Source organism: Cornus florida, unplaced genomic scaffold (assembly GCF_030987335.1).
Source record: "Cornus florida cultivar Cherokee Brave unplaced genomic scaffold, ASM3098733v1 CherokeeBrave_3.0.0_Hap2_Chr11, whole genome shotgun sequence".
Taxonomy (NCBI): Eukaryota; Viridiplantae; Streptophyta; class Magnoliopsida; order Cornales; family Cornaceae; genus Cornus; species Cornus florida.
Window position 1 is genome coordinate 112,429,793 of NW_026775581.1, and position 19,914 is coordinate 112,449,706.

Sequence of the window (19,914 nt, forward strand, 5' to 3'; positions counted from 1 at the left end):
TGAGCATAATCATTTCTTCAAGTGGAATTTTATTCATGGAGTTTTCAATGTTTTTAATTTGGTTCCATGATGTAGTCTCTTGAAATACTTCAACCCCATCATTGGCATGAGAATGCCATATGAATAGCTTTAGTTTGGAGAGGATAACCATGAGGTATTCATATCTTCTATATAGATTAGAAGAAGGAGAATCTACAATCAAGCCCCAAAATAAAAGGCCACAGAAAAAAGGACAAAAGCCCAGGAGGGTGTTTATAAATCACTAGATTCAGATTTGATGCAAATGCATTACATCTAGTGTCTACTGCTCACGTTACTTGACCTTAAGAAACAACTAACTCATCAACCCTCCAAAATGCTTCAAGAGGAAGATTTATCATGGAGGACCTTGGTGGATAAGAGATCAAAGATTCAAACCTTGGCATAGGTGATAGACCTTAAATTAAATCTAGTAGTTTACAGTACGGCTTTTTCCGTCACATGGTGCACAAACTCTGGAACAATACATCAGCCTAACACATATGATATAAGATATCCAGAACAAGAAGAGGTATTACATATATTCCATCCTGAAATGTTTCTTATGATGACTCCGAACTCTTGGCTTATGTATCGAACCCTCTCTATCCTAGTTGAGCAATGAAAATAAGCAGAGACTTATAATGTTCCTAATCTATTGTTTACAACAAAAATATTATTCAAAGATCGATGTCAATATAGTATGCCTAGCTTTATAATGATATTTGCAGTGTGGAAGAAATAAAAAGGCCTTATGAGCTTATGATGCATTGTTATTCACTTACAACTAATATCAAATTACTAATATTGTTGATATAAGTGGATAATTATCGATAAATCTCTGCAAAAGACAAGAACAGATTTCAGGAAAGTCATACAGAATCTATATATGGAATGTCAAATCTAGTATATATCCAGACAATAGCTAGCTAACTTATTTTGGTGGTTTCAATGACAGAAGGATTGGGGATGGTATGCACTCTCCATTATCCAACTAATGCAAGTGCCAAAAGAATCAGCTATGATATAAACTATATCATTTTAGTAAACTGAGTTTTTTAAACAGTGTAAAATGAAAATTAAAAAAGCATAGACAAATATATTGCTTCCCTCAGTTGATAAAGGCCGGAAAAAGAAGATAAAAAAGTAACCCAATAAAAAATGTTAATGAATTGGAACAAAGCCTATTGCACTGCCGATTTTTAACTATATATATCCTGCTTAATATTTATTGTTGTTTTTTTGGTAAGAAAATACTTGTTTTACAACATATATACACATTATAAATTGATTACTATGATTATCATCAATAATCAAGGTTTCAAACGTAATATCTTTTATTGACTTCCTGAGCTGAAAACAAAATAAAAACTCTAGTCAATCCTAAGAATAATCTTTACTACATATATTAATTGGCTCCTTCCAAGCCTTATTTTATTCTTAAATGTATGAGACAACTAAATGGAGGTTGAAATATCTATCACCCTAGGTGTCACAATTCACTTTGAAAGCATGAACTGAAGTAACCATAGTAGTGGATCTACATGTCATGAGTCACTTCAGTCATTTCATTAAATTTGGTTAACTGAACCCATTCACTGGAAGACACTTGAGAAAGTGACTGCAAAAGTCTCCACAGTCCAGAATTAGGGAAGAAGTTTTAGTTGATCTACTGACCATATAAAGTTCGGTATGTTCCCTACTCATCTATTCAGGATTGGGTGCTATCTCCATAGCTGGATGCATGGAGTACTGAAGATTGTGAATCTGATTATCAACCAGAATTAAGATGCATGCACATGTACTTAATTAAGATTCATTGCTAGAAAAGGACCAAAGCAAAAACAAAACAAAACAAAACAAAACAAAAAAAAGACTCCTACAATAGTGACCCTAGCAGGGGAGGAACACTAAACCTTCCCTTTGGAGACGAGAGATCATGCCATCTTGGCTACAATTTTTTTAAAATAAAATAGGACTCGCATGCATATCATTTCCAAGAAGATATTTGTATATGTATAAAGAAATTAGAAGAATTTTTTTCACAATGAAGATCCCTACCCTTGTCATTTTAGTTTGACTTTGCTGCTCATTTTTTCATTAGGTTACTTTTTTTTTTTTTCTTTAGGTTATTAATGAACTTTAGCAGTACTATTCCAAAGTAAAAATAATTAGGGGACAGGCATGGGAATTGTTATGAGGTGCAGAACTATATGATAATATATATTATCCAATTTTGGGTGGATCAGGTTAATTTATCTTCCTCGTCCTTTGAAACCATAAAGCGCCTTCACAAGGACATGATAGATATTCCACAAGAAGATAGAAATTTTCATTAATGAAAGACACATAACAATCATGGACAAAGTTTTTCACAAGAGAAAATGCAAACCCAGAGATATAGACACCTAAATTACACTTCAAAGGGAAAGGAAAACGAAAACCTATATACCCTTCTTGTAGAGGTATATATCCGGCCAGTTGATGCACATGTTACGGTAGATTTATGTTGTTGTAGACTTCCCATGGTTTGCCACAGAATTGGAAGTCTGTGTACTGATGCTGCACACAATTTTGTGTGGTGGTCAGTAAATCTCAATTGAGTTTTGGGACTTACTTATTAGTTCATATATGTCATATATCTATATATATATAGCACAACATATAACTAAGTTCATTGATTTTTCTTTCAGGAAATTTGTTAGAACTAATTACCTCTTGGGGTATTCCAGTAGTTTGCTGATAGTTGAAGACGACAGATGGACTCCAATTGCCTGTAATCACCCAAGAATCACCCACCATGTCATCTTGTGTGCCTAGATGATTCTGCTCGCGAGAGATACGTTCTTCAGCCTCAACCAGCACTTCAAAGGAAGGATTGATGTTGTTGCGACTTTGGGTACCCGAATCTTCGCCATTTTCAAAGGGACTCCACGACCCTAATTGATTTAAACCATCCTTCATTTCTCCCGAATGTAGTTTTGATTCATCGCGCATCTTCTTTATTCCTCTTGTCCTCTCCCTCGCCCTCTCTCTTGCCTTTTCCCTCATTTCTCTTGCAAGAGGGTGAAATGCACTTTTTCGCGATCCTCTAACCTTCTTCTCTTTAGCATTAATACACGTTGCAAGTTTCCCCTTGGCGATGCTTCCATGCTGGTTTTTGCTAATTGAGGACTCATCCATCCCAGAAACCACTTCACACTCAGAAATAGAAGATGTAGTGTCTCCGCCAGCACTGCAATTTTGTTTCATGGGGGAGAGGCTGCTAGCGAGTTCTTTGATGGCAGATTTTGACATTGTCAGCAACCATTCGACGGTTTTACTAGCTTTGTCGAAGCCAAGCATGTCTTGCAGGTCGAAGAACTTGCGAGCCACTTTGAGGGACAATCTCATTCTCCTGTCTCTTGGGCCATGCTTGGTATCAATCTTGCTGTGGCGATCTTTCTTGGAAGATCTCTTTCTTGGGATCTTCTGCTCATTCGTGCTGTCTTTTTTCAGATCGGCCACGTTTTTATCCAAATCTGCAGCCATGTTAATCACATCCACTGCGACAGAATCAACAGCTGTTGTTAAGGGTTGCTGCTGCTGTTGGAGTAAAAGGTCATGGAGGTGTTCGAGAAAAATGGTGTCGTCTTCGTAGTGATTGTATGGAGAAGGGAAGTAGAACAAGGAAGAGGTAGTATCATCATCTTGTTTATTGCAATTATTGGGGTTGATGTCATTGAGAAAAGGCCTGTTTGCTTGGTGATCATGAACGTAAGATAATGGGTTGTTGCCATTGGTGTTGGAGGGATAGGGATACATCTAGCTAGATATATGTAGGTGTCTTTGTAATTGCACTCAATATGACCCTAGCTAGGTTTTAAAGGGAACTAGATCAGCTAGGGAAAGAGATGAGGCACACCATATATTAGTTGGAAGAGCTCCAACAGTTCCAATACTCCATCTTTTTTCTCTGCAAGAAACCAACATTAGATTAGAAAAAATCAACAGATTCACCATATATTTGTTTTTACTCCTTGTGAGTGAGTGTGTGTGGGTTGGGTGGGTAGGTGTATATGGTACAGGGAGTGAGAGCTAGAGAGAATAGATTCTGGTTTACAAAGTGCCAGCTGCTTGAGAAAGACAACCTAATAGGGATATAAATGTTTGGGTTTTGTGTGTTTGTTGTGTGTGTTTTTATATATATGTGTTTGTGTTTTTATGTATTGTGTGTGTGTGAGAGAGAGAGACAGAGACAGAGACAGAGAGAGAATGTACATTTACCTTCCTCAAGCAAGGAGTAGAGCTTTGAGAGCAACAGGGGCTATGATGATGATGGGGGGAGTGTAAAGAAGATGAGAAAGGGAAGGGAGTGTTTATCTGGAGACAAAGAGGAAAGAAGTCTTTGCTTGCTTTTATGCAAAAGTTGGCGCTTGAAGCATGAAAGGGAAAGAAGGAGAAACTAAGAAGATATGAGGTGGAGGAGGAGGAGGAGCAGTAGCTGTAGCGATGTTGTGGGAAGTGAGTGGATGGAAAAGAAAACACTTCGATCTGCTTATGCCACTTCACGTGGGAGAGAGCATTCGCATGAGAGAGTGAGGGGGGGGGGGTTGTCGTGGTGGTTTCTTTTGAAAAGTCGGCCTCTCTTTTGGTCACATCAATTACCTCCAATCCTAAATCTAACGGTTACAAAATGCATTACTATTTTTGTTTTTGGATTAAAATACACATTACTCCCCACTATTTTTGTTTATACTAAGTTGTTTGGATTAAGGTGTGTATTAAATTATCATAATATATAGTTAGGGTAAGTGATGTACTTTTGTTTTCAATCATTACACATGAATTGAAGATGTTTCGAGATAAAAATGATGAGAGACAGAGTATTTAAGAGAAGTTTATACCTATTAAAATTTATTTCTTAGATCATTATTCAATAAAAACGAAGGTGGGGGAGATTTTGGAGTACTACTGTACTAGGTTGCTTTTTTCTTTATTTTTATTTTTTATTTATGAGAGACAATTAGTGCGTTGCCTTTTCTCATTCGCATAAAGTGATACGAAAAGATAATGGATTCAAATCTACTTTCAATATGAGAAACAATTTCGAAGAAGTTTGTTTACATTAAATTTTCTTTTTAGATCATTATTTCATAGAGACAATTCAAAGGAGAGATTTTGAAGTACTAGGTTGCTTTCTTTCTTCTTTTTTTTTTTTTTTTATGCCACTCTCTATATTGTTTTATGTTATTATTGCTTAATTTTTTATATATATGCTTTCTCTTTTTTAACATTAGTGCGTTGCCTTTTTTCTTATTAACGAGAGCTGGTGTGAAAAGATAATGAATTCAAATCTATTAGTTCTCATTTGTGAGATAATTGATTTGTGAGACAATTGTATCACGAGTCGTACAAGCGTGCAACATAAAAATAATTTATAAAGATTATATAAAAAAAGAACTTCCAAAATCAAAATCAACTTTTAACTTTAATGATGAGGTCATGGAAAAATTATGCTACCACACTTATTTTTCAAAAAAAAAAATCTTAAATTCAAATTAATTCTCATTCAGATTTTTTTTAAATAAAAAAGCCTTTTTGGGGGAGATATTTGACCACCTTATGTGAGATGAGAAATAGTTATTGGGGCTCCACGTGGCCATGTCTAACCCTAGACAAGGACAATTATTTCACTCAGAAGGCAAATACATTGAGGCCTGCCCAGTAAATGCTCCTTTGACTGAATGACTCCATGTCGCTTTCACTAAAAAGAGAAACCCATCTCTCTCTCTCTCTCTCTCTCTCTCTACATACATGTTTATCTATATCCCAGGTCTGTGTGAGTTGTGAGATGAGAATGTTGTTTGGTTCTCTCTGACGCGTGCTTATCTGTTTACCTTTTCTCTGCTTTTTTTGAGAGCCAAAAAGCTCTCTCTCTCTCACACAGTCACACACACAATGTGAACTCTCTCTCTCTCTCTCTCTCTCTCTCTCTCTCTAGCTATATATCTCACATGACAAAATGTGAGGAAAGAGTTGCTTGTGCTTCAGATAGCCACTGATATTCAGTACTACAAAGACCTAATTGATACCCTAGCCAATCACATCTTGCCATATATAACCACTATTTCAATCTCATCTCGCTATTGTTTATGGTAATAGTCAATTTACAATCAAAAGCCCATATATAATTTGCATTGTACTATTTCCTTTAATTTCCATATATACATGCCGCCCTGCCCACTTATCTCTCTCTCTCTCTCTAACACTCTCTCTCTCTCTATCCCTCTCATCTCTGGTGCCCTAGCTGAGCCCTGTCGTCTTTAGACTGGCATTATTACGAGGACCACATGAAATGGTAGCTGGGTTGTTCTTTGGTTGCTTTCAAGGATGAGATAACTATGACTAAAACAGGTGATAATGTACCATACAAGTGTGGGTGACAGTGAGAGCATATATATACATATATATATATATATGAACCCTAACCAAGTGCTTTCATTTCCTTAGAGAGTAGCTAGCCTCTATTATTTGCTACTTCAATGTGTGCTCTGATTGTGTCAACATGTCCATTGGTAGTGTGATGATCAATATATATATTTATATATTTATGATTCTACTGTATTATGGAGTAATTCTTTGATTTTCAATGTTACCCATTATATTCCATTTGGGCTAGCTAGATGAGTATATATATGATGGATAGGGGAGATGAACCATTTTCTATGGTCAGCATCAGACTATTGGTGACTTGTGGGACAATTATAACTTGTTCAGTAGCTTTATATGGCAAGCATGCAATGTTTGAGTTCAACCCATTGAGACTTTTGGGACTTAACTTCTTCTTTGGGAACTACAGTTTTTTAAATTCCAAGAATTCATCAACACACACAATTGTACTACATATATAATAATAATGCTTTTCATCTTTGTGCAATGGAAAATATCTTGGTGGTTTTTAATTTCTGTATTTGAGAACTAATTGGAGGACCATCCCATCCCACAGTACTGCAAGTCTATGGCTGACCTAGTAATATTATTGTTAGGGCAACAACAATATTACAACTTAAATATTGATTGAAAATGGTTAGTTGAATTAAGGAAATCAAAAATCCCCACAAAAATAAAAATATAAAGCCCTAATGCATTCACATAAGTACTAAAAGATCCCCCTTTTCCCTTCCTCATTTTGTCCACTTTATATGGTTGAGTTGGAGGGATATTAATTTACTCCCTCTTCACTAGCTTCTTCTTTTGCTTCTGATGTACTTGTACCAAACAACTGATAGGACTTCTCTTTCCAGTCTCTATCCCCCCCCTCCAGATTCCCTTCCATCCCTTTGCTTTTTCTCCCAGACTTCCCTCCTACCAAACAGTAACTAGTAAAGCTTTAGGCGTGACAAGAAATTAATTAATGTGCACTTAATATCAATCTCCCAAAGGTTGTGGCGACAAGGTAGTTGTTTGGTTGGTCTGCAAAGCTAATCTTTTCTATAATGTGTTTCTATTATTGAATTAAGATGAGTTAATGTGATTGAACTGAAAGGCCCAAGTTGGGCCATGTCTAAAAAGATGTCTCTCCTTTCATATGAATGAGAACAAAACAGATACATACGTCGTATAATACTATTTTTCTTTTATGATTTAGACTGATAGATAGAGTGACAGTATGTTCTAAGCTAGCCCACTTTTCATCTTTGATACATCTATCAATGAAAAGCTAGCTACAGAGGCGCTGGAGTATAATAATTCAATTGAACAAAGAAAGAGAGAAAAAGAAAACAGATAATGCATGTCTTTTTTTTTATTTGTTTTATTTTTTTTATTTTTTTGTTGGGTAAGTAATTAATTTATATAAATATGAAGATGGTATAGAGAATAAAGGAGGGCGTATCCCCCTCAGTATAATCAGAAACAATCCATTAAAAGCAAGGCAAACCAGCTACAGAAAACAAGCTATCCAATAATTATTGCTTCACATAAACAGAATCAGGAAATTGCCATAGAAGCCCTTAATTACCTCAAAAATAAATAAATAAATAAATAAAATGCCATAGAAGCTGAAAACTAATTCATGTTTTCTACATACCGTGTCTTTAAAATTTGAGTAATTAGCAATAATAGACTTACATATCCCTATATGAACTAAATTTTCTTCAATCCCAAATCCAAACCGCGGATTAGGTCCTCTAAAACATAGCATCAATCAGTATATATGAGAGCTTTCAAAAAAACAAGTTCCGGATAGTTTCAGGCACCCTTGTTGGAAGATTAATCTAGACTTGTCTAGATTCATCTATGAAGACCAAGTGATACTTGAGAAGGTGCAAAGAATCTCATAATAATTGCTAGTACATGGAACATTTTGGTGTATATGAAATATTTTGGTTCATTGTGTGGATCCCAAGATTTATGGGAAATTATTGAAAACGGTTTTGAAGAACCGGTGAATCAAGCGGGGCTAAGTCAAGCACAACTCAATGAGTTGAAGGAGAATCGAAAGAAAGACAGGAAGGCACTGTTTTTCATATATCAAGCAGTTGATGAAGTAATTTTTGAAAGAATCTCGACAGCCATTTCAACAAAGCAAGCGTGGGATACGTTACAGGCCACTTATAAAGGTGAAGATAAAGTTAAAGTGGTAAGATTGCAAGCTTTTCGAGCTGAATTCGATACGATTAAGATGAAAGATTCTTAAAGTGTAGAATAATACTTTATTCGTATTCTTTCGATCACTAACCAATTGAAGGTGAATGGAGAAGATATTCAAGATCAAAGAATTGTTGAAAAAATCCTCCGAAGTATGCCCAGAAAATTCGAACACATCATTGTAGCAATTAAAGAGTCGAAAGATTTGTCGACTTTGTCAATGAATAGCTTGATGGGATCACTCCAATCTCATGAGCTTCGATTAAAGAATTTTGATTCAACGTCTCTAGAACAAGCTTTTCATGCTCAAACTTCTTTTAGAGAAGGTTCGAGAGGAACAAGAAGTGATCGAGGTGGCCGAGGAAGAGGAAGAAATAGTGAAAGAAGAACTTTTGAGTCTAAGGAAAATGCTAATTTCCTCCTAATAAAGGAAGAGGAAAAGGAATGAATAGAGGTCGAGGCCAAGGTCGAAGCAGAGGACAAGGTAGAGGTTGTGGTGACTCATATCATTTCCAGTGTTTCAATTATGGAAAACTGGAGCATTTTCATGCAGATTGCTGGTTCAAAAAGAATGATAACGAAGCAAGTAACAGTTCGACATTCATACACAAGGAGGAAGAAAAGGAAAAAGGAGTTTTCATGTTGGCTTGCAATACATAAGAAGTTTCAGAAAATATATAGTATATCGACAGTGGTTGCAGCAATCACGTTACTGGAGATAAGAACGCCTTTGCAAACTTGGATGAATCTATCCAAAGTGAAGTCAAAACTGGTGATAATAAAAGGCATTTTATCAGAGGAAAAGGCGACATTCTTGTAAAAAATAAGAAGAGAGTGCAGAAGATTACTGATGTATATTATGCTTCAAGTCTTAAATATAATCTTTTGAGTGTTAGACAGATTCTACAAAAGGGAAATGATGTACGCTTCAACAATGATGTTTGTGTGGTCAAAGACAAAAATGGTGGGTTGATTACAAAGGTACAAATGACACAAAATAGAATGTTTCCATTGAAGCTTATGTATGAGAAGATGGTCAGTTTTAGTGTCGTGATGAATGAAGAATCGTGGCTATGGCATCACAGATATGGGCACGTGAATTTCAACTCATTATCCTACATGTATCAAAAGAATATGGTGAAAGGTTTGCCAAGAATCAATAGAGAAGATGGAGTTTGTGAAGCCTGCTTTATGGGAAAGCATCATCGAGAGCCTTTTCCCATTGGAAAGGCGTGAAGAGCTTCAAAGCCACTTGAGTTAGTACATACAGATTTGTGTGGACCAATGCGAACCATGTCAATGGGAGGTAATCGTTACTTTCTAACATTTATAGATGATTATAGCAGGAAAATATGGATTTATTTGCTGAAAGAAAATAGTGAAACATTTGAAAGATTTAAAACATTCAAAGCCCTTGTCGAAAATGACAGTGGCTACAAGATCAAAACCATACGATCTGATCGAGGTGGTGAGTACATCAATTATAAGAAATTTTTGATCAAGCATGGTATTCGACATCAAAAAACTGTTCGAGGGACTCCACAACAAAATGGAGTTGCTGAAAGGAAAAATAGAACCATCATGGAGTTGGCTCGAAGTATGTTGACAGCAAAGGGGATGCCAAAGTTTTTTGGGGTAAAGCAGTATCAGATGGGTATATTTACTAAATCGAGTTACAATAAAGTTGTTTAAGGAATGACTCCTCATAAAGCTTGGAGCGGTTTAAAGCCTAGTGTTAATCATCTAAGAATTTTTGGCAGTATTGCTTACTCCCATATTCCAGACGAGAAGAGAGAGAAGAGAGGTAAATTAGATGATAAATCTGAAAAGTGTGTTTTTGTTGGCTACAGTGAAAGCTCAAAGGCATATAGGTTGTACAATCTTATCTCAAAGAAGATAATCATCAGCCGAGATGTGATGTGAAGTTCAATGAAAAAGAAGCATGGAAATGAGAAAATACTATTCATGAAAAGAATTCAACTATTGTGGATATGGAAAGCAAAGAAGAAGATTAAGATGTTCAGCATGTTGAAAACACACCAGATTCTCCAAACTCAAGTTCATCATCATCAAGTGATGAAGAATCGCCTTCTCCAAAAACAAGAAGTATCCAGCAAATTTATGAAGCAGCAAGAAGAATTGATGAGGATGACTTGATAAATTTTGTGATGTTTGCTGATGCAATTAATTTTGAAGAAGCCGCAAAAGAAAAAAAATGGAAGAAAGCTATAGACCAAGAAATTGATGCAATCAAAATGAATAAGACATGGGAATTGACCGAGCTTCCTAAAGACAAGAAACCACTTGGTGTGATGTGGGTTTACAAAACAAAGTTAAATGAGAAAGGAGAAGTAGATAAGTACAAGGCAAGACTTGTTGTGAAAGGCTACAAACAAAAGCATAGCATAGATTATGAAGAAATTTTTGATCCGGTGACTCAATTGGAGACAGTTCAATTAATTCTTGCAATAGCAGCTCAAAAATGATGGAAAATATATCAAATGGATGTAAAATTAGCATTTTTAAATGGCTACATCAAAGAAGAAGTTTATGTTGAGTAACCACCAGGTTATATGAAGAAATGTGAAGAAGGCAAGGTATGTCATTAAAGAATGCCTTATATGGTTTAAAGCAAGCTCCAATGGCTTGGTACAGTCGCATTGATAGTTTCTTCATAAAGAATGGGTTCAGGAGATGTCCTTATGAACATGTTCTCTACACCAAAGAAGACAAAAGTGGAAATATTTTAATAGTTTGCTTATATGTCGATGACTTAATTTTCACCAGCAGTTATAAGAAGATGTGTAATGAGTTCAAGATGTCGATGATGAATGAGTTCGAAATGACAGATATGGGTCTTCTTCATTATTTCCTTGGAATCGAAGTTAAGCAAGAAAATAATGAGATCATAATTTCACAAAAGAAATATGCAAAAGATTTACTTGCAAAGTTCAAAATGGAGGAAGCCTCGCCAAGTATAACACCCATGGAAGTAGATTTGAAGTTGAGCAAAAATTTTGTGAGTGAAGATTTTGATGCTACTATCTATAGAAGTCTTGTGGGAATTCTTATGTACTTAACTGCAACAAGATCAAATTTAATGTTTTCAGTTAGCATACTAAGTAGGTTCATGGCAGCACCAAAGCAAAGTCATTGGGATGCTGGAAAGAGAATTCTGAGATATGTTCAAGGTACAATTGATCATGGAATTCATTACAAGAGGGTTCAAAATTCAACTCTGGTCGGATATAGTGATAGTGATTGGGGAGGTAGTGGAGATGATCACAAAAGTACTTCTGGTTATGTCTTTAACATTGGTTCAGGTGCAGTATCTTGGGCATCAAAGAAGCAACCTGGAGCAGCACTTTCAACGACAGAAGCTGAATATATTTCTCTGTCCACGGTTGGTTGCCAAGCACTATGGTTGAAATGGGTATTAGAAGATTTGAAGTATTTTCAGATGAAAGACACTATTCTGTTTTGTAATAATAATTCAGCAATTGCACTTAGCAATAATCCAGTTTTTCATGGCAGAAGCAAGCATATTAGAATCAAGTATCACTTCATTAGAGATTTGGTTAAAGATGGAGAAATTGTCATCAAACACTGCAAAACCGAATATCAGATTGCAGACATTTTTACAAAAGCATTGAAGTTAAAAAGTTTTATCAAATTGAAGGAGAAACTTGGAGTTGCACAAGTCTAGCTTAAGGAGGGATGTTGGAAGATTAATCTAGACTTGTCTAAATTCATCTATAAAGACCAAGTGATACTTGAGAAGGTGCAAAGAATCTCATAATAATTGCTAGTATATGAAACATTTTGGTGTATATGAAATATTTTGGTTCGTTGTGTGGCTCATTGCATGTATTAAATTCATGTACTAGAAGTATCCAATGAGTAGTATAAATAGGTGAGTCATGTAAGTGTATTTGAACACAACAAACAATTGAGCAATACAAGATAAAGAATTCAGCTTTATAGATGTGAGTGTTTCTGAATTGTGTGTTTACTAATTCACTTGAATATAAGTGAGTGTATCCCATTTGTGTTCACTAGCCCACCAACTCCAACAACCTTTTTGCAGATTAAGGCATGTGGTTGCTTTTTGTATAAGGCCCATATTTTTATATCGATCTGTCTTGAGTTGGAAGTCTGTTGCAGGCCATAATATATAATCTGCCTGGGAATGAATCCTTTGAACAAAATAGCAGAATATATATATATATATATACCGTGAAACTTTATCCCCCTCTTGATCTGAAAGAATCCCAATTAGCAGCTTTAATAGTGAAAAACTTATTGGTTCCAACTTCCAACCCAGGTAATTTTGTCAGAAAGGTTCTATAACATCCAGTAATTCTTTGTGGTGTGTCATACAGTTATATAATTAAGTACGTGTATATATATATATATGTATGTATGTGAATCAATTGATGTGAGATAGTCTCTCCTTCTATAGGTGTCAATTCAAATTTTATGCCGCTTGTTTACTTAAATGGCTCATATCAGGAGTTGAATTAAGACACCGAAGAGGGGGGTTTATCGACTGACTGCAGATCGTCATGTCTCTTCTCTGTTCCAAATTGGAGTAGTGATGCTTTTCTAAGGGAACATACCCTTGTATTTTATTCTTTTGGACCCAAGAGGGAGGGGGGGGGGGGTTAAAGGATTACTCTATGGATCAATATTTTGCCCTAAAACAGTTTCTTTTTTCTTTGTTCTTTGTTTTTTTTCCCCTTCGTTTTTAGGTAGGATGATGAGTTTACTAATACCAAAAAAATAAAATTTAATTTAAATAAACGAGCACAAGAAAATTACCATGGAGAAGAAAAGTGCACTTTCAAGGCCAACAAACTGAAACAAATTTGTAACTTGAGTTTCCAGGGAAAAAAACACTACAAATTAGAACATCTTACAGGTGCACAAGTCTTCTCATAGTCCGAGAAGAAAGTCAAACCTCGCTAATCAGAAAAAATTAGAAAAGGTAATACTATCTCCATCCCACAAAAGAGGTCCATTTATAAAAATTAGAGTTTTTAAGGGACATATAATTAATGTATTGTCCCTATTTAAAATTATTAAATTGTCCTTTCTAATTTAAATATATATAGTTATAAAGTTTGAAATTTTTTAAAAAGATAACGGACAATGATGGAAATATGTAGAAAAGATGTTTTGATTTTTCGAAGAGAATAACTAATTTGGGACATGTAAAAATAAAATAATGAACTACTTATATGAGACGGATGAGTATTTTTTTTGTTTTACAAGAAGGGTTAATAGTTAGATTAGTACATGCAGAGAGTCGAAACCTGATATTCCAAAATTCACTGGAGGTACTAACCCACTAGACTATTGCAAATGGAAAAAGTAATAATAAGTCCTATTTTTTTTTTTCTTTTTAATGACCAAAAACATGAATTAATGTTAGTTATATCACAAAGTCATACATTTTGGTATATATTTTAGTATTAACTAGTTCTAATTTCTAAATGTCTCAAACTTCTAACTTTACCATTTATAATTTCTAATTATATATTTTCAATTTATATAAGAGTTGCTTTCAATTTTAAATTGTTTAAGAAAATTTCACTTATTCCTTCTCACTTATTTGCTGAAAAAAATATATATATATATATAAAGAACTTATTCCTCTGAATAATTTTTTTTTTTTTTTTTTTACAGTAAATATCCTAGTAATAATTTTCTTATATTTTTTTTTGGTAAATTTTCTTATATTTGTACAAAGACAAATATTTTTTAGTTAAATTATAACTTGAGCAAAAATAAAAAAATAAAGAAGTTAAGCGTTAAGGAAATATTAAACATGTTTTAATAGTTTAAAATTATAGTTTAGAAAATAAGCCAATATTTGTACAAAATTATAATTTAAGAAGGGTATAAATGGAAGATTGAGTTATGTAAACTTGTGTGGAAGATTGAGTTATGTAAACTTATTGAAAATCAATAGGACTTTGGTGGTCTTTAGATCGAAGCAATAGTTAGGGGCTCCTTAATGGTAATTTTCTCCTAAAAATGGTTTCACAACCTGAAAAAGTAAGATGTTGTGGACTTTAGAATTTGAGATATTTAATAATTCCAGGGAGTGTGTTACGAGTAGCCTAAAGATTTACAAATGCTTAGTTGATTTTCACATTCCAAACTTTTGTTCTTTGCTCTCTCTCTCTCTTGATGAAGGAAAACCACAATCGCTTATTTTTCCAATTCTTTTTCTCCTTTCAAATTTAGAATTTTTTTTCCGGAATGTTTGAAGCTTTTACACTTCTATCACTGACAGGCCGTCATTGGTATTTAGTTAATTGGTCCTCTAATTCCAAAACCATCAAGCATTTTTTCTTTCAAAATGGCTCTAGCAGTCTCTGTTCATGGCATATAGAATGAAAGAAACAACAGAATATTCTTCATGTCTAAGCCTATTAAACTCTCCGTTGTGGCCAAGTCCGTTGGTATTTTTATTTATTATTATTTTTTTACTTTTATTTTGGGCAATTAACTCCCACAATGTACTTGTCAATACTTGAAATTGGTATCTCAACAAATGAATAATTGCCCTGCTGCCTATAGTGTAGCAGGCTACCTCAGAACTTTCCACTTTTTTTTTTTTTTTTCCTTCTTAGTTGAGACTCACACACACTCTTTTTTATTTAATTACACGTCGTAAACGGATACCACAAAAATTCTTGTTCACATTATGACTCCTAATAGTTAATATTTGGATTAACTGAACAATATAAATTCAATATTCATTGAGGGGAGGTATGATATAAGTGAACCAAACAGGAATTCGGTTCGAACCCCTAACCTCACTTTTAAAAGTAGGAGCATTGTATCGCTAGGCTACAGGCTTGTTGGTCTTCCCACTTTTTTTTTTGAAGTAGTTGTCTTAGAGTCCAGTTGGTAATCACAATTGTTTTGTGTTTTTGCTTTGAAACCGAAGCAAAAGTCGGTGTGTTTAATATTATTCCGATACATGTAAAAAAAACATGAAACATGGTTAGTAAAAAAAATATTTTAAGTTTGAAAAATTAAATGATTAATTAAAAAGTCATTTTAAAGTTTTTTATTTTTGCTAGAGTGCATAAGCAACTGGAAGCATCAATTTGATACTTTCGATTTTCACCTCTTTTTAAAAAACTCTTTAATATATTCAAATCATAACAGCAAAAAATACGAGGCGGTTGCAAACATGCCCTTGGTTGCTTTGTTGAGTTTGTCTTGCTTCTTTGGGTTGGCCTTTTGTTGACTTTCTAGTTTTCTAAATTCCCGCCAGTTGTTTTCCTTCATGGGGCCTGTTGAGATATTTTAATGAAGCGAGTGATTTATCAGCGAATGAAAAGACTGAATTTAAGTGTGGAAATGTTTATTTTATTGAGATATTTTAATGAAGATTGATGATGATCTGTGCAATAATCAGGAATCGGTCTGGATTCGAAAACCCTAAATTGTAAATTTGACTTAATTTAGGCCGCTGAGTGGGCCCGCTGATGATCAAAGGTTGTAATTAGCACAAATATGATGTCAAATCATGTTCCTAGACTTTTCAATTGGTTGAGCTCGGGACGTGATTAGGGGGTTTCGGTACTGATTAGGACTACAATTGGTTGTACTAGAATTCAGATTAATATTCGATTTTAAATCAAATTTTATGATCGACCAGTGATCATGACCTGAAAGGTATGAAGAGTAATTACAGTTACAATTTTTTATATGTATTTTTTTTTTTTTTTTTTACGTGGGAACACTGGCTGTTACCTCCTTCATATTGAAGGGAGAATAATAGAGATAGATGAATTTGAACTTTGGAATGTCGTGATTCGCAGGTCATTACCTTATCAACTCTACTAAACCCATGTGGAAGTGTTTGAGCCTTCTTGATTGTATTGACTATCAAATTTTATGCAATCTAGGAAGATAAACGTTAATTCTGGAAAGAGATTGTTGCTATAATATAGAATTTGATTGAAAAAAAAGTGGGCAAAATAGGGTATTTTACAATTAAAATTTGTTTTAAATATTCATTCATTTGATCCCTCCCCTTCCTTTTTTTCCTTCTTCTCTTTCTTAATAAATAAATTACATTGTTATATGTTTGATATAATATAACAAGGTTGAAGGTTCACTCTTCGTGGATGAGATCCTTACTAGGATAATAATAAAATATATATATAAAAATAAGGTAGAATTGTAAAAAATTTCCTGAAAACAAGTTAATCCATGTAGTTTCAAAAGTAAAAAATTTGTCCCCTTGCATTTCACCCAACTCTGATCATTTTTCACTTGATGTCATTGTGTATTTACCATACTACTACCTATAACTAACTTTTTTTAATAAAAAAATTAAAGGTAGGATATCTTAAATCCCCTCTACAATATAATGAGGTATTGCATGCCCTAAATTGACTTAAGTGTTGTAACTCCTCGTGTGAGCTTTTGTCTAATTTATGTGAATTCGGGCTGAATGGGTTTCTTACTCTTTGTTTTTTTACACGAATAATTGGAGAATACGTGTCCATTAACTTTTTCTCATCTGTATTTTTATATTTTTGTAATGCTTCTTCGTTTGTATCCATGGCCTGATACAGTAAAGAGCGAAAAGATGAAAAATCATTCAGAGTACAAAACTAACTAGCAACTTATTAAAGTACGTTTCAAGCAAATAAAATCCTTGAAAGCTATTTTAAGATGAGGAATGAGAAAGACTTTGAGGCCAAAAAGAATTTACAATCCCACATTTCAAATCATATACAAGAGGGATTTTGACTACGTACTTTTCATGATTGTATTATATCCTCAGCTATATTGTATTGTAGTACAGACCATTTGATATAATCTATTTCCCAAAACTCATCTAGTAGCTAGCTAGAAAAGACATAAGTGAAAAAAATACACGTGAACATACATGTGGGGAGGGGGTCCAACAATAATTTTTATCTATTACAACTTACTACAATAATTTTTACCTATTACAACTTACTATAATAAAGTACACACACACACACACACACACACATATATATATATATGTTTAAATGAACATACCTTGGACGAAGAGCATAGAAAGCAGATGCAAATGCAAATGAGATCGAGCAAAAATATGTTTGATTAGAACAAATGAATATAAAAGCCTTTTTTTAGGAAGATGGGGTATAACGGTCATATTGGAGGTTACTTTTGGGATTAATAAAAAAACATCAATCATGTGCATCTTAATATGAAAAGAAAATGGCTGGATGTAAAATGTAAGGGGGCAAATTGTTCATTTTTAAAATTACAGGGACGGACTTGCTCACTTTTATACCGCAGGAGTATTGTGCTCACTTAGTGAAACTTCAGGGGTTTTTTTACACTTTTGTCTAAAAATAAAAACTCAATTACAAAAACTTTCCCATTTAGAAAACATTATTTCCTGAAATATAGAACCGTATGACTTGTAGTTGTTTTAAATGCCAAAACTTACAAGGCAAAATACAATAAACCCCGTGGGCCTTTTCGAGTAAATCCCCTATCTAATTTATTACCAAAGAACCCTCTTCAACTATCCGAAAGGAGTAAAAGAGTAATGTTTGGACTAAAATACTCTTATTGCTGTTTTATTTAAATCATAATTCATCCGAACTTCAAAAATTCGTATCTCACAAACCGTACATAAAAAAATTACAAATAATATATGCACAGAAATTTTATAAAATAAGGATTCTAGAAATATAAGATTTGTGCAACAAATCGTGATAAAAAATAAATAAAAATAAAAAAAGAGGCAATCTAAAAATCTACTCCAGCAATCTTATTTTATTTTATTTAAAAAAAATAAAAATAAAAAATAAAAAATAAAAAAAACTTATAATATTTGTGAGAAAATTTTTAGAATTATTCATTTGCACATGGAGCGTAACATATAAAAAATTTAGCCCCAATAGAGACTGATTTCATATGATATCATATTGTGCGTCAAGGTATTTTTATTTTCCAATAGACTCGCCATTTAAAAAAAAAATCAAAATGAATAATCAGTCTCTGTTATGGCTAAATATTTTATATGTTATGATCCATATGTAAATGAATGATTTTGGAATTTTTTTTGCAAATATCCTGAGTATTTCATTTTCTAAAAATAAAATAAGATTGCTGAAGTAGATTCATAGATTGTCTATTTCTCTCTGGTTATTGTGGCATATTGCACAAGTTTTATATTTTTTTAATTCTTGTTTCATAAGTTTTCCGTGCATATATTATTTGCAATTTTTTTATGTACGGATTGTGATAAATGAATTTTTGAAGTTCGGATAAATTATGATTAAAATAAAATAGCAATAAAGACTTTTTGGTCCAAACATTCACTCTTTTACCCCCCTCAAATGGTTGGAGATGGTTCTTTGGTAAAAAAATTAGACAATGGGGGTTCACTAGAAAAGGCCCATAGTCAAGGGGGGGATATATTGTACTTTGCCCAAAATTATATTGTAGAAATGCATTTTCACATACCCGTTTTGTACTCTTGCACATTTTTCACTATTTTAATAAATTAAATAACTCAATTATCTTTTCACGATGAATAGAGATGGCAACGGGATGGGTATAGCACAGGTTTACCTAAACTCATACCGCCTATTTAATTAATGAGAATCTCATATCCGCCCCATATTTGGGACGAGTTGATTTCTCAAAGTCCAACGCCTCATTGGAGGATAAGTGAACTTATGTCTACCCCGCTTGCTCTGTTTATGCATTTTTTTTTTTAATATTATTATTGTGGACCTAAAAATAATAACTATTTGGATAACAAATAAATATGAACAAAAAAAAATTGGAATCCTGAAAAGCAACCAAAAAATAGTAAAAGTCCATTGGTGATTAATTAGTTGGGTTACTTTAGTAAAAAGTTAACATTTATATATATAATGAGGCCAAGTGAGTTATTATCGAAACCACCCTATTCCCGTCCCATAACCTGGGATAAAAAAAAATTCTCTTCAGTTATTTTCTCACTGGACGACATCCAGCAAGCATCTGATGGTGATTAACACCACCTCTCCAACACAGTCTTGTCATCATTAAGTCAGCAAGTTAAGAAATAAATTTACTTTTGTTTTACCATATATACACGAATGCCACTTTATACATTATAATTTATACAATATATTATACAAAGTATATTATTAAACAAATAACACTCTATACATTATACTTTATACTTTATACTTATAATAGTACATTATTATACAATTTAACTTTACTTTTTTA

General features: G+C 33.6%; 1 protein-coding gene across 1 annotated transcript; it reads right to left on the reverse strand.

Annotated features, from left to right (window-relative positions):
- Positions 1-1,718: 1,718 nt before the first annotated feature.
- On the reverse strand, positions 1,719-4,114 carry LOC132286919 (transcription factor DICHOTOMA). Its single transcript, XM_059789353.1, has 2 exons — positions 2,734-4,114; positions 1,719-2,580 (listed from the first exon to the last, which is right to left on the reverse strand). Exons 1-2 carry the CDS (start codon positions 3,820-3,822, stop codon positions 2,512-2,514), a joined length of 1,158 nt encoding a protein of 385 aa, XP_059645336.1. The 5' UTR covers positions 3,823-4,114; the 3' UTR covers positions 1,719-2,511.
- Between the last annotated feature and the right edge of the window lie 15,800 nt (positions 4,115-19,914).

Bases quoted from the DNA above. Each gene is read 5' to 3' on its own strand.
- LOC132286919 (XM_059789353.1), bottom strand. From the start codon at position 3,822: ATGTATCCCTATCCCTCCAACACCAATGGCAACAACCCATTATCTTAC. The intron at 2,581-2,733 runs GTAATTAGTTCT...AATTGTGTGCAG, and splicing joins CTACTGGAATACCCCAAGAG to CATCAGTACACAGACTTCCA.